Source organism: Colius striatus, chromosome 1, assembly GCF_028858725.1.
Source record: "Colius striatus isolate bColStr4 chromosome 1, bColStr4.1.hap1, whole genome shotgun sequence".
In the NCBI taxonomy this organism is placed as follows: domain Eukaryota; kingdom Metazoa; phylum Chordata; class Aves; order Coliiformes; family Coliidae; genus Colius; species Colius striatus.
In genome coordinates this window covers 20,405,075-20,421,304 of record NC_084759.1, presented here as the reverse complement: position 1 = coordinate 20,421,304, position 16,230 = coordinate 20,405,075, and the positions used below count along the sequence as shown (strand labels likewise).

Genomic DNA, 16,230 nt, shown 5'->3' with positions numbered 1-16,230 from the left:
TTAACCTTAGCAGGACATTACCCATTCTTCTCAATTTTCTGAAACTTAAGGATGTTCATACTGAGCAACCACCTGATAAAACAGTACATGAAACTCAATAACACATAAAAATGAACTATAAATACGTTAGACAATCAGCAGTTACTGGAAGAAGGATCAGAGAATCACTGGGAAACTTATCTGAAAATACCAACTCAACATTTAGCAGCAATCAAAATTTTATAAATCCTTAGGAAACTGATAACAAAATACAAAAAGTCTGGTTTCATCATGACCTGAAGTCCTCACTACTCCACCCTAAAAAAACTCCAATATACTGTAATTTACATCGCCAAAATAGAAATAACAATGATCAGAAATACAAAAAGAATACTAGCAGATCAAGATACCCCAACCTGGACAAAAAATCACTAGGGGAACATGATAAAGACATAAAATCACAGCTGATTATGGAAATATACGAGATGCAATCACCTTTCATTGTTTTTCATAACTCAAGACTCAAAAGGTATCAAAAGGTAGAAACAGATGAGATTCTATTGTGCGACATTCTGCCACAGGTCATTAGGCAAGAAAAAGTTCAATCCATATTTGAACACAGACAAGCAATTCCACAGATGATAGGTTTACACAATTGTTCATTACATAGGATGGTTCAGATAGATCTCCAGCCCAGAAAATCTCCAAATCATTGACTATTGGAAAGGAGAGCGCGTGGTATTTCTTGCACTTTCCCTAAGCATCACCAGCTGAACACCAGACTAAGTGAGACCAGTAGTCTAAACTCCATACAGAGTTTCTTACATTCTTAAACCATTTCCATTTACCAAGTGAAGACACTGATGAAGGGATAATTTCTTTTCTAGGACCAGAGTTATCAGCACAAACAACAGCTGCTGACTGTTAAACACGCTCTGAAGAAATCTCTCCTCCTTCATCAAGAAATATTCTTCTTGCAAGCACTCCAGGCGTACTTCTAGAATCACTAGCTGTAATGTCAACTGGCAGGGAATTGTGTAGGCTGCTCTATATGGAGCTGACACTAGCTTGCTTCACAGCAGCCTACAGGTTTGTGCCATGAATGCCATTCTTTTGATGATATGCTTAATTTCATTCACATTAAGTGATCACACACATACATTAAAAAAAGGTTTAAGAAATATTAGCATGTTAAGACAAACTAAAATTTCAGATAAATGTCATTTGATGCCAAGAGGCAGAAGGGTTTGCTGCCTTCATCTTCTACAACTGAATGCCACAGATAAGACAAGCACTGGTTTTGCTTCTTGTACCAATTTCTCTCACCTTAGAAAAATACTTAGTTTCCTATGCCATAGTTTTTCAGTTCTTTGGTTTTTTATTGGGGTTTGGGGATTGGTTGGTATGGGGTTTGTTTTTTTAAACACTTGTAAATGTTACAAGAGGCTCTTGTGCAAACTTCAAAACATAAAAGAGCTAACAAGCAATGAAGTAGCATTATATTATTATGTTAGATAAGTGTCAATAATCATTTTTCTACTTAAAACAAACCGTCTTAAAGCTTTTATTTTATTCAGTTTTTCACCAGGAATCACATACTTGCAGGAAGTTAGAGGTACTTACTCAAGCTGCTTAGCTGGCGTATGATAGCAGCAAGGGTGCTATTTGTTACACATTCCAGTTCACTAGTAATTCCCTCTGGCAGAGCTCCTCGGCAGAGATGCCGCGGTTCAATGTTCCTTTTCACCAAAGGCATGGTTCACAACCTGGAATTTACAGAAAAATGTGTATTATATTAACAGAAAATTAAATTAAGAGTTACAAATCTGCACAGCACACATTCAGGGTTTGTTTTTTCCTACCAAATAGACTTCATCTTTCTTTTAAAGCACTTGCTTCAGCATTCCTGCTGTGAGATACTGTACACTTCTCACTGAGGCAATGGAGTCATGTGCCCACACCAGAACATAAGAGCACTGCAGAAAAGCACAGAGGATACCGTCCACATATATAATGTACACTTTCTGCCTTGGATTTGCTGTAAGATTTGCTGCATACAGACTTGTGGTGCAGTACCAGAATCACTGGACTTTAGGACACATTGGCATTTATAAAACAGTGGGGAGTCCCCACAGAAATGGCAGGAAGAATCGCTGTCTGAAGCAAGCTGGCTTGCCATCTTGGCAAGCAGGCCACCAACACACTGTCTGTACAAGCCTCTGACCACATCAGACCCTCGTTCTGACAGTTTCTCAGTCAAAATTATAAACTTAGCTGTTACATAAGGGCAAGGCCCTCACTGAAATAGGCTGGGTGTGAGTAAGGAAGAAGCAGCAGGGTGAGGAAGATGGTTTTCCACAGGTGGTACTGAATGGTGGGGCAGGGAAGAAAGCTTGTTGGAATAGGTTTACTTGGAAAAATAAAAGAAACTAGGATGGCAGAAAAAATACAATAAGAGATCCTGAAGCATCAAAAAGGGCACAATGGCATTGAAAACATGACCTTGCAGAGAGAAGCTTTGAGAGCAAAAAATGCCCACGTGGGACTGAACTCTCCCAAAAGGGAAACAAGAGCTTATATGTAAAAAGTTCTTAAACATTTTTCTCTAAAGTGGCACTAACACAATTATGAGTCAACTTATTTAGCTATTTTTAAGCACTGACAATTCAAAGTCCATGCACTACTTATGAGTGTTATGTTTAAAGACCATACGTCACCAAAATTTTCTGGCATGAAATTACCAAGGACATAATTCATTTGGAAAAGACTTAACTGAAAATTTCTCTTTTTTGCATCAAAGCACTTGAAATAACTTTTCCATTTTTCTAATTAAGATCATATTAGCAAATTAAAAAGACCTTTCAAATGTTGCACAGTAATTTTTGTAATGACCTCCCCCTGAAGGTTTAGAGTATTCTCCTCTCAAGAACATTTCTAAAAAATTATCAACTTTTAAGTAATTAGCAAAAAGCAAACTGCAGGATTCTTTCAGAACAGGCCAGGAAAAAGAAAAATCTCATGATTCCTAGAAGTAGTCTCGAATTATCTTTTACATCTCTACTAATATCAAACAGTTTATTCCAATACGTCAGAATTCAAGGTCAGATCCGTTTGCTAAATTTTAAACATCAGAGGCAAGTGAGGAACTATTTTTACTTCAGGTTAGACCAAAAAGCTTCTTGTTTCTGTTCTGTTTTCATATCCCTCTACAGGATGATGTATTTTAAAATATTACTTAATATCCAATGCAATCAATTTTCCGAACTTGATCAAAAATAGGTAAAAACTGGAAATGCACAATTATTGAAGAGCAACATCTAGCAACATCACACTGTAAAGAGGCTAGTGCATTGCAACTTGAAATAAAGGTGATTATGAGGAACTCTTTCACTATGCAGTAAAGTGTTCATAAATATAATTAGAAAGAGGTAAATTAATAGGAGCATAAATCAGTGCTAAAGTAGCCAATTCAAAATCTTAGTATTGCTCCAACACACAAGCTACAATTTTTTGTTTTCTCTGTAACATCTTGTGCAAACTAAGGGCATAAAGACTCCCTACAACAGCAAAACTCCTGAAATATTGCCTTTCCTTGGAACCAATTTTTCCTTGCAATTCATCAGTAAAACACTCCGGTGAACATGGAAAACATTCTGCTGGGTTTGGGGTGAGTCTCTGCTTTTTTAAGAGAATTATCTGGGAATATCTTTTGCTAGGTATGTTCATACTCTCAAATTATGGGGTCTTTTTAAGCTTACTTAAATTCTTATATGTAAAGACCAGCAGAATAATGCCTGGTTTCGCATGACTTTCTGTCTAGCATCCTCAGAGCCTGCTTCCCTCTTACCTCTTGCAGTCAACCCAACTTTTCCCGACCACCCCATGTGACACCCTGGGGTCAGTCGGAATCTGACTGCAGCTTCCTGGCTGATCAACTGCCACTTCTTGAAATGCCTACCACACCAAGTATATTCAAAGTGCCCTTCACCAGGAGCACTAATTTAAGTTCCTTCTGCACTTCATGTTCTTTCTCACCTATAAAAGCTAATCTGAAGAAAACACACAGGTTGAGTTTTTCATTTTCTCATCAATACTTTATGAAATGGTCCAATGATTCAAGAGCTGCAAGGGAGAAACAGACCAATCAAAGACAACTCAGTTCTTTAAAGAGCAGGCTAAAACACAGGGCAGTGATAAGAGTGGGGGAGGAAAAAAACAGCTTTCATTTTTGAATGCAAAATTTCAATTATTATATATCCACCTCACTTCAGTGTGATGTTTCATTCTAAAATTTAAACTGAATACTAATGAGTAAATATATGCAAGAGATTAAGCAATGTATTAACTGTTCCTGATCATAGGGGGGGAAAAAAAAGCCTGGAATTGTAATTTTAAGTTTCTTGTAATTTAAAATCTTCAGCTATCTGAATCAAACACTTACGGACCTATTCAGCTACCAACCCATTAGCACATAAAAAAGCTCTTATTACTCTGTACCCTTGCCACTAGAGCACTACCAGCCTTTTCTTCAACACACACAACTTCAGTTAGATGAATCTAATCTTTCTTAAAGAAAATTCATGAATAGTGAGGTTTTGTAACCAGAAGTTAAACATGAAATCAAGACAAAATAAGCCTCTGAGTTACAAGGGCTTCATTAGGCCCAATCATGCCGAGGTATAGTATGTCACCACATGAAGAAAAGTAAGAGTTGCAAATGTCAGTTCCACTGCCTTCCACATCTCAAGTTTTCTTGAAACTTCCTGTTTCAAGCCACACTTGAGCTCCAATTTATTAACAGACAAAATATTAATTGTGATATTCTGTCTCTGTATTAAACACGTGGGCATTTGGTATACCATACTCAATTTTACAACACACAGGTTAAGAAACTTCCCTTCCATTCCCAAATAAATGGAAAACATAAGATTCTGTAATTATTGTTTTCAAAAACTGTATCAGTGTAGAAGACCAATTACAGCTGACATTTTCTTACACATTTTCCCCCAGCTAGGCACACCATTCAGCCACAGACACATAGCCAGGATAAACAGCCCCAACTGCGCTCCCTGCATGGAGTCACCTACACCCAACACAGCTGGCCTGAAACCACCAGCTGCATCTGGCACAAGAGATGAAGGATCCAGAAAAATGCTACACTGAATATATAGAACTGTCTGCAGTAGAAATGTAGGAGACATTAGCATCACACCAGAAAAATGAGAGCAGGATTCAAAGGAAGAAGCAAGCTAAGAGGGTGAAATGTCAACTTAACATCTGATTAAATCCAAGCATGCCTCATTGGACATGGATCGCACACAACATCTGGCCGGACTGAACTCTGACTAGAACACAAACAGACAGAGGTCTTCATCTTGCATCAGCAACTGCACAGCTAACCTAACTTGATTTCCATGCATATCCTGAAAGGACAAGACATCAGAAGCTTGAATTAGCTCAGAGTGGCCCATTACAAATCCACATTAGGCGTGCTCCCTCAGTATTCTCACATCCCTTTTTCTTTTCCTTTTTCTTCCCTCAACAACTTGCATAACTGTCTTTTGATTTAAAATTAGAAGGCATTTATCTCAGTAGTTATTGCTGTAGAAGCAAGCAGGGCACAGAATGAGATAATCAAAGCATTTCTGCCTTTCTTTCCACACTTCCCCTGCAGTTGCGGAAGAATCGCTCCAGGTCCGCTCAGACCACCTTCCTCTGGAAAGCAGCTGTTCAGCTGCAAGAAGCCTGACATTGCCTTGGCAAGACAAAATTTTATGAAATCAAGAAGAAAGCAGATTTACAGTAACAAACATGAAAGACAACAAACACAATGCACAATCTTCCCAAACAACAGCAGAGCATGGCTATTATAAGAGACATGCTGGAGCTCCAAATATTTGAGCAACTGGCAAAAACTCAAAGCACCATCTGTTCCCCAAACCTGCCTTTTGCCCTTTCACATCCCCAAAATGGCACTGTAATTTACACTATAACTAAAAATAAAATGTTGAAGAACCATGAAATTCAACTATGTAAGGTCTTTATACATTCATTAACACCATGAAACGAATGCCAAATGATTATAAATCCCTCTACTTGGGAATGTTTCCTTACTACATTTTCTCAAAGAGACTGTTCAATCCCTTTCTTAAACTATTAAGAGGTTTCTTCTTAGATCCTCTATTAAAATATAGCAAAGCTGAAGATTTTTACCATGAAAAAGAACTTTTGATATATCCATCCTAAATTTTCTGTTATTTTCAAGGAGCTTTAGAGCTTTTCATTGATGAATCTCTCAGACGTCTAAAAAAAGAAAGTACCATAATTCTCCTTCTATGGAGAGAAAAAAAAAAAACCCAAGGGATTGATTGAATATTTAGCTTGTCATAAGTACCAGATAGGACATGAAAATTATCCTAGAATGGTAGGGGTTGGAAGGGACCTCAAGAGATTTTCTAGTCCAAGCCCCCTGCTAAAGCAGGTCCATCTAGATCAGGTCACACAGGAACATGTCCAGGCAGGTCTGAAAATCTCCAGAGAAGGAGATTCCACACCCTCCCTGTGCAGCCTGTGCCAGGGCTCCCTCACACTCACAGTAAAAAAGTTTTTCCTTATATTTAAGTGGAACTTCTTGTATTCCAGCTTCATTCCATTACCCCTAGTCCTGTCACTGGACACAACAAAAACAAGTGCCACCCCATACTCTTGGCATCCATCTTTTAAATACTTGTGTTAATGGTATTCCCCTTAGTCTTTTCTTCACTGAGCAGTCCTAGGTCTCGAAATCAGGCACCTAGATTTGTTTGACTACATATATATGAGCCCAGTGTCTCCCTGGAGCTCAGCGTAAGCCTATAGAGCAACTAAAATCACTGCATGTATTGACAGATACAAAGATGTGCAAAATCTGCTATGCACTCATCTAAATTTAGAGACATACACCCACCTAAACCAGAGAAATACTGTTAGCGTCCTCAGCTCTAGGCCCTCAGCCAAGTCACACTACCTCCTACCCACACTGTCTCTATGCCTTGGGTATTTTGACACTTCAAATGTTTGCAGACAGTCATATCTTCCTATACATAATTTCCTAAGACTCAGTTCACCATGCCACATTTTCATCTTTGAGTGGCACTCCATTTGGTTATACTGCCCATCTTCCTATGGAAGTTTGTAATTCTAGATAGTCTGCAACTGCCTCACCTGCAAAATGTGCATCTGCCAAGGTAAAGACAGATGATGAAAGACCCCAAACACTCGTTTTGGAGATGCTCTCTGTCCCCATTTTTTTCTATGCAGTCACTATTGTCACAGATCTCCCTGTCGTCCAAAGGCCCCTCATCCTTCATTACAGGACACAAAGAAGGGGCTATATGAATAGCAAGACACTGCTATCCACTTCTCGCAGAAGGAAAGGCATACACATGCCTTTAATGCACAGCCCTTTCAGGTTTTTCTTTGTCCGAAAGGACTGGGAATCCAATATTTGTGAATCTTTCCTGACTATCATTTACTTCTTTATCTGTAATGACAAGTTAAAAACAAATAAACTGGAACAATCATATAATCTGGAAATCATTACTTTAAGTTCATGATTTATCTATGTCATTCTTTCAAGTCTAGGGTTTTGTTTAAACTGGTTTCACTCTAATCAGAGCCCAGAATTGATATTTAGCAAAATCATCTAAACAAGACTAATTTTTGACAGCATCTTCTAGTTACTGTAGCTCTAGCAAGTATGCAATTTCTATCAGCCACATTACTATGAAACAAACATCAAAGCAACATAAAGTTTTAGTATTTAAAGCATGATGATTAGCAAGTACTTCTGTTAAAGCTATGCTCATGTGTATGACAGTGTATTCGTTAGTTAATATACAGGGGTTTCATCCCCTAATTTTTAATGCAGTTGTCTTGATTTTGACACTGAATTTGCTGAAGGAAGGGCAGACATTTGTTATAAGTATGCACAAAATCTAATAGAATTCTGTTCCTTAAGGATACGAAAAAATTGTCCTTGATTTTTTATTATCTGCAGCAAACCACATCTTTCAACAAGACAATACATGTAAAGTGAAATGCCTAGAAAATGACAACCAGAAAAGAATAGCTGAGATTTAATATATAGCCAATTCTATAAACATCATTTCCACAGATCTTCCTCCTGATTGCCAGATCAACATCAAAAGCATGACAGCCAAGGCTGGAATAAAAGCCGACCTTTTCTTCTTAGTATCTGACCACCATTTCCAATCTTCCTCTCACATCACACCAACCTAAGTATTACTGATGATGAAACAGGCACAGAAATCCCTAAAGCACTTGTGTTTCTTTAATAGAAATCTTATTTTAATGTCTATTGTAATGAGTTATTTCTGAAGGTTTACCTACTTGGAGAGTTTTCTTTGGCTGAGGTTTTGTCTGTGCTGAGCTCTTCAGGGCAGATTTTACAGTCCAGTGATATTATGAAAGAAATCAAAATGGATAACAGGGGAAGGATAGTGTTTGGTTTAGTTTACTTAAAGCCTAAGTATAGTTTATGAACATACGCTTCTCTAGATAACCCCTCGACATCTCCAAAATTGCCAGCAGCAGTAGAACAAAAATTTTGAGTTGGTAGTTACCCTTGCTAACACTGTGGGCCTGCAACATCAAGTTTTCAGAACCATTAAAAGGTGAACATATTAATTCTGAAACTTCCTCTAATTAAAAGGTTGGGAGAAAAGAAAGTAAGTGGATCTCCACAGCACTGACCATTTACAATTTACCCAAAATTTAGTTCTCAAATTTCACAATAACATTAACTCTAAACAAGCCTACACAAGATGACATGCACAAAGACGGGAGAAAACATCCTGAGAGCGCTTTAACCTGAAATTAAGTAGTTATTCTTTCCATGAAAGTGTAGACTGTAATATAAAAGAGGTTTTAAAATATTGTCAGTAGCTGTGAAGACAATTCAGAAAATCTGCCTTGTTTTCCCTAAAGCTTGCTAGATGATTTTTTTAACCTTTGTTCTATAGCCCCATCCTCACGTTACCTTTTGACCCCGGTTCAGTGAGACATTTGTGCATCTGCCATGCTGTAATAATGTCAAAGGCCTCATCAACTGCTGCTTAAGTACTTGTGACTACAGTTTACTGCCTCATAAGCATGTCTCAATGAACAAGATCTAGGGACTGCTTTGAAGTTATTGCTTTAATTCTCTTCCCAATAGAAAATAAATACTACAAAACTACAATCCAACCACTAACTTTTCTCCATCACAATATTTTTCCCCAGTAGTCTCCTAGGAAATAAAAACCTCATCATATGAAGTACAGACAGATAAAGTTTAATATTTTGCTCCAAAATAAAGGATATATACACCAAATTAATGGCTTCACCATTGTTAAATGAAGAAATAAAGACACTTCTTGCTCTCTACTAATGAAGCAAGTGTGCAACCAGCAGCCTATAATTGAGGTTACTGTATCGTTTTACCTCTATTTCTGGGTATACAACTACAGTTCTTTTCAAGTCCAACTAAAACATATCTGTGGAATACAGAGCATACTTATGGAATATCTTTTTTTTCCCCCCTGTATTAAGTTAAAATTAATGAATTTTGAAATTCATATTCACAGTCCATAGTATATTAACACTACCCAACATGCAAAAAACTTTGCCAGTAAATTAGCTTGAATTTTTTTACCCCTCCATCACATCAATCTTCATACTTTCTAAAGGTGCCTAATGGTTATTATACAAATACAGGAACACACAGACACACTACATTGTTCACACTGAAGTACTTTTTTCTCAACACACTAATATTTACTTAATTTCATCACTCCACAGGATAAAGTCTCCCCAGAGCAACTGTGATTATCCCTCCACTAGTTTTAATGTCTCTTCTTTTTCTATAGTATTTATATTTCCCTGGCAAGCTGAGATCTTTGTTTATCACTTTCTTCTGATTCAACTTCTCACATAGAATAGCTTATCACACTACTGTAGTAGTAGCTCCAGGTTTTAAGCATCTCATTCTCAAGTAGTCTTCTAGAATATTGTGTCAGATTCTCATTCAATTAAAAGAATTTTAAGGAAAGAAACACTAAACAATGGAAGAAAAGCACTGTGGTACCACTGAAGCTATTTGTTAAGCTTTTAAACAAGATTTCTCCTTCACTAACACATTTTAATCTTCTTTGGGACACTTAATGTTACTAAGATACCTATTTAAGAACAGATTTGCTTACCTGAAATCTAATATAGGTTCATAGGCTGCACAAAAAATAGCTTGCTGTACTGAATCCAATCATTCTGCCAGCATCAGATCCACCCACCCTTTTCTAGTCATCCTGTATCAGAATGCAGATGATCCAGGACACCTTCACACATGACTAGACTCTCTTGTTTCCAGATCTTAAACTGTCTTTCTGTCTTTTCTTTAAGGAAAGTTTTGTTCCTGAACTCAAGGCACTAATCACACTTTCTCTCAATAGAAAGCTAAAGGCTACTAAAGAAATCCAACTGATTAAACTGGAAGACATCCACATGTGGTATACTTGCTGCTGTAAAAAAAATGACAGCAAAGAAAAAAGAGAACATCAAGTGCATAAACTGAAAAACTCTGGACAAACAGACACAGAAACTTTTACCCTAAGTAGATTTAAGTATGGTTTAACAGAATGGTTTTTACCTGACACTGTGCTTAAGGGTAAAAGGTGGCTAGCCACATCAATACAGCTTGCTGAATGACTGTGTGGGTCCCAGTCCCACATGTAAACCACATTTTCTCTTCTGTCTTCTTGCCATATCCATGTGGATAATGCAGCCACATACAACACAACACCAACTCACGCTGCTGCTTTCCACTGAATGAACAGTGGACAGTTTAAAGTAGCAACAAAAGATGTCGAAATGTTAATCTTGTTCTTAACGTGAAGGCTGCTCATCCTGCTCACAGTCCCTTCCAGATGGCTCGGTGTGAAAGGGATGGTGGGATGGGGAAGAAGGAATATTCCATACTGTTCTGAACATCTGTTCCACTGTGTTTGTATTTTTAAAAAGGCAACAAAAACCTTACTGCCACTGTCAATTTGTATCAATTTTACTATTTCAACCTAATATTATTAGACTAACAACAAATTTGGTTTAAACGTTATGCATGTACGTGACAAAGGAAAGAATTCTTGAAGTCACATAAGAGCATTTGTTTAGTTTCTGCTATCTTAAGAGTGGACTTGTTTCAATAAGGAAGTACTTATGCTGCACTGAAAACACATTTTTCTTTCATATGACCTTTATGGAAATCTGTATCATACTCCAAGAACTCATTCTTGTCCCTTTTCCTATTCAAGCAAACAGAACTGAACTGAGTCAGTCATTGGTTTCCCTTCAGTTTTATTTGTTGTCTTTACTGAAAAGATAGACACTAAGCATTTGTTAGAGCTTGTTTAAATTCTAGTTGAAGAGTTTTTGCACAGCAACTCAAAAATATTTTCCTTGTGCATATACAGAAATAAAGGGAGCTTTTTGTTTTTTAAGCAGAAATGAAATAAAGAAGATAAATATCTTACCACAGTATACCTCTCAAGTAACATTTACCCATTAAAAATACCATCTCTTGAAAAGAGGCACTCAGCCAGAACAAGGAGAAAGAACTCTGCACAGTTATGAAAGAGGACGAAGCACCGCTTTGTCCTGCAGCAGAGGGAAAGAAGACAGATTGATCATTCCCCTCTTTTGTATCATCTTGACATGTGCGAACCATACAGCTGCTGCTGAATTATTCAGCTCTTTCTACTTTGAATAACCAATGACTGCACGTATGGAAATTTAGAAGTACTGAAACACTGATTGGAATAGCGACATCCCGTAAAATCTTAATTTTGTTTTAACCTTTAGGACCTAAATGGTAACATTCAATGAGGAATATGAACTGGATGAGGTCAAAAGGAGCAAAATCACAAAGCAGCAGAGAACTAGCTGTAACACCAAGCTAATTAGATCAAGAAGAGCCCTTCAATAGCAGGTCAAAACGTTTCCAGATGTCATTAGGCTTGGATCTTAACAGACATGAGCACAGAGCTAGTTGTGTACACAGAGCCGTGCAGTTCTCCCTCTCCATTGCCAAACTCATCAAGCCTAGATATCCAAGAAAAAAACTACTGGCCACTCTTTCAACCACCAGAGACATTTCCATCTAGCCTTAAAGTAAATCATGGTTTAAACACATTGTTCTGCACTTTCAACACTAGTGATTCCCACCTTGATTTTTTTCAAGCACAATATTGTCACAGGGAAATAAAATTAAAAATTGGGGAAAAAAACCCAAGTGAAATGCTATTTAACAAAAACTATTGCTTAACTATATCAACCACATTTCCCATCTAAAGCAAGTTTCCCTCTTGTTCACCATCTGCTTATTCCAGGCTCTTTTTGTACTACAATGCAAAAAGCATCTTTACGAACAAAAAATCCTTCTTCATCCAGCTGACAACTGAAATAAGAGGACACAGAGTGGCTTCTCATACCCCAACTTACTACAAAATACTGAGAGAGTATTTATTTTAAGTATGATTCTTTCAGTATAGTCTCTTGAGTGATGATCTTATACCTTTTAGACTACTTACTTCAAACCTGTTTTGGATATCTAATACACAATTTTCAAATAGTTTAGTCTGAGTTATAGGAAGTCACATTTTATCTGCATTACAGAAGTGGAATAATCCTGCAATACAGGAATCATTACTATATGAGATTTTATGTTACTTTAGACAATTTCATGCTGGAACAACTTGTAATAGAATATTAAAAGTCTGTAACTATGAACAAGACTTTTCTTAACATTTAAACTACACTAATGCACAAATAGCTCCTGGAGAACATTTAGAGTACATTTGCTCCAGGCTTCCTCCTTCACAAACAGTAACTGTTATCAGAAACAAATGCCTTGATTATTTGAAGAAAACTTAAGCTGCAAGCTAGGCCTTGCTGACTTACATTGATCCTATTTAATAGAGCCTTACTGGATTTGAAGTGCTTGAAATAACTGTCTGGGTCACAGCCCACGTGACAAAAGGCTGCCTGGTATGGCCTCAGGAGCCCACCTGCAGTGAGAACGTGCTATTCAGATCCTCAAATGACCTCAAGTTAAACCAGAAACAAATTCAAATAATTTGTTTCTCAGAACTTAAACTAACCCTGAACTGGAGGGAAAAGTACAAAAGGGATGTCCAATAATAATCATTTTATGGAAATACACAGAGTTTCTTATTTCCCCTATCTAATAGGATAAGGATTGAATCCCTTTAAAACAGTACTTTTCAGAAAAAAAAACCACTGCTTCTTAATTTTTTTCCCCTACAGCAGCTGATCTAAAATGTTACTGTGAAGTGTTAAGTTCTCATAGTTCAGTTAATCTTGAATCTAAAATGTCACAGAGAAGTGTTACAGTTTTTTATAGTTCTGTTCCATATCAAAAAGCCTACAACAACCACTATACATATATACACAAGCACACAAGTACATAGTTTGTGCAAATGTATACTCGAGATATATATACACCAACACAGATGTATATATATATTATACACATGACACTGCAATGAGGGATGAGAGCAATAACATAGGTCAAACATCAAAAGAAAAAAAACAAACCACTTTGTATCAATCAACTCCTAATGTGCCTCCTCCACTCTCAGTTCTCACCAGGCAGAGAAGACTTCCCTACACAAAACCAACTGCAATGATATTTTATCATGCCACCACAGTGTACCACAATCCTTAAAACACGTTGCAGTCAAGCAACTTCAATGTCCACCTAAACAACAAGGTTCTTTGAGACAGCAGCAGCAATTTCCTGGCATGTGTCCGGAACCACACAGATAATCCACAAAGATTTAAACAAATACAAAATAAATCAACATTCCTAATATTCCCCAAGGTGGCGTTTCCTATCCCCCCATGTCATGGAATTTCAGCAAGAAATGCAGGATTTGCCTAATTCTCCCAATTTTGACACTACCACTGCTGTTTCATTTTCCCTGTTATCAGAAACCTGGGCATGGCAGCTAGTCTATGCAGAGGAAAAAACAGATTTATTTTGAGTGTATTTTAAGGAAAAACTGACAAAATATGTTGTGTTTGGGTTCAACAGCTGAGTCTAAGTGAATCAACATAAAAATACCCTGCTATTTTCATCTTGAGCCAAGCACACCATCTGCTCTCATGAAGTCCATCTTGTGGTGGCTGCCACTATGGCATTAGCACAGAGCGCCATGTGATTGAGAACTGGTGCATAAAGCAAGAACGATCCTATGAGTGATACAACACAACACTCAAGACAGTAGGGGAAAAAAAACAACAACAAAAAAAGAACCCATCACCCAAGAAAACCTAAAAGGAGCTTTAATAATGCAGCCATGGATTATGCAGCTTTGTGTGTTGCAGTTACGTTACTCTGGTGCCTTAGGACACCTGAGCTTTGACTAGCTTTCCCAGAATGGGGATTTCGTCTCCTTCCTACATGTTAGCTGCCTGGGTACAGTGACTTGAGCACTAATGAAGTAATTTCTCTCTACCAAGTAATCTTCCTCTCTTCCACATGGTTAAAAACAATTTAATCACAGAAACCATTCATGTTTGATGCACAAGAAATCAGCAATTCAGAATTTTCCAGTTCATAAAATAAAACAGTAATAGTTACAGATGGCATAGCAGCTCATCTAGTTACCACAAGTACAGAAGCTCCATATAGCCCAATAATAGAATCACAAGCAAGTAATACAAGGTCCAGCAGAAATCAAGATGGATCACAACCTTTTTCGTGGCCTTATCAATACCCAAGACATTTTAAAAAAAATGAAATTACATGGACAGAGATTTATTTGTACCTTTCACAAGGAACAGAATATCAAGAAAAATAAAACTGCAGTAAAAAAAACCTGAATCTACTTAGTATATCCAATACATTATTAATACATGAAGCACATCAAGATTGAAAGCAGCTACATGTCCCCAAATCGAAAATATTATTTTCCCTTGGTGTTTGTCTCTTTTGCGACAGATTCTCAAATTCAGATGTCAACGTTGTGGTCACCATTAACTTCTTAATAATTCAAAGTATAATCCTTGTTTCAGGTTTTTCTTTTTCTTTTGGTTTGTTTTTTGTTTGTTTGTTTGGGGGGCAGGGGGTATAAATAAAGCCTACAATCAATGTCAGGCATTTGTAAAAGTAACATGTTTTGATACAGTAATGTCAGCTTACAAAACAGCAGCACTGAAGAGATTTCCTCATTACACATACAGTAACTCCCATTATGAGACAAATAAGCTTCTATAAAACTATAGTGAGTCTCAGACCGAATACAGCAGTTAGTTTTCTCTAAAAATCCCCTTTCAAGACTTGAAGGCTGAAAAGTTGTATTCCATGAAGTCTGGCATTGTATCAACAGATCTCCATGGAGCTGGCACGGTAGAAGCGCTCCAGAAACCAGCTTCAAGGGGAAAGAAAAGCATTCTTACCATGTAGAATCAATCACTTAAAAAGAGGCTTAAGCAACCTTTTTTTCCCCAGCTAAAATCACCAAACCTTAGCTAAGATTACTGGGGATAACATAAAATATTTTTTTCAATCCACTTTCTTCCAACATGTCAAATAAGTGCTTTTAAATGTCCTTTGTGGAACCTTTTGTAAATGAAAGTCTTTCTGTCTTTCTTCAAGAAGTGTATGTATTTATGTCTTGAAAATATAAACATAGCTTTTTAAGAGCTTATGAAATTTCAGAACCTAACATTAAACATTTGATTTACAGCTCTCTGTATTTCTTCTCTTTTAGTCATTGCCAAGTGTGGGGAGATTGGGAGGAAAAATAGTATAATAGTTTTAAAGGGTAGAACAGCAGCAGAACTGAACAAAATATGTGGAGTCCACAAGAAACAGCAGCACCACCCACCAGAGGTTTTCCATTTGTGGACCTCTGCGCGTATGCAAAGACTTCAAAAGGATTTAGAAGAACAGTAACTAAGATCAAAGATTGCATTAGCAAATTGTGTGGTACAATAAGAGCAGGGACCTGCAGAGCAGAACAGTTGATGCTGATGATCCTGTACCCATCTTCTTTTTGTTAGGAAAGCAGGGATAGTTCTTCTAAACTAGCCATCATCTGGTTTCATAGCCCATTAGATGCTGAAGACCATCAAGTATTGTCCTAGTGAGTGCCTTTTGGGTTTAGACTTATTGGAAAGGAAAAGAGCTAATAC

General features: G+C 37.3%; 1 protein-coding gene across 3 annotated transcripts in view; it reads right to left on the bottom strand.

The window, feature by feature from the left end:
- WASF3 (WASP family member 3) overlaps window positions 1-16,230 on the bottom strand; it is a 79,820-nt gene that overhangs the window by 26,508 nt on the left and 37,082 nt on the right. For all 3 annotated transcript variants that reach the window (XM_062020423.1, XM_062020421.1, XM_062020422.1), the window contains one exon: window positions 1,603-1,745. In XM_062020423.1, coding sequence (XP_061876407.1) covers window positions 1,603-1,735 — 133 coding nt within the window. In that variant the 5' untranslated portion in view covers window positions 1,736-1,745. The remainder of the gene's footprint in view (window positions 1-1,602; window positions 1,746-16,230) is intronic.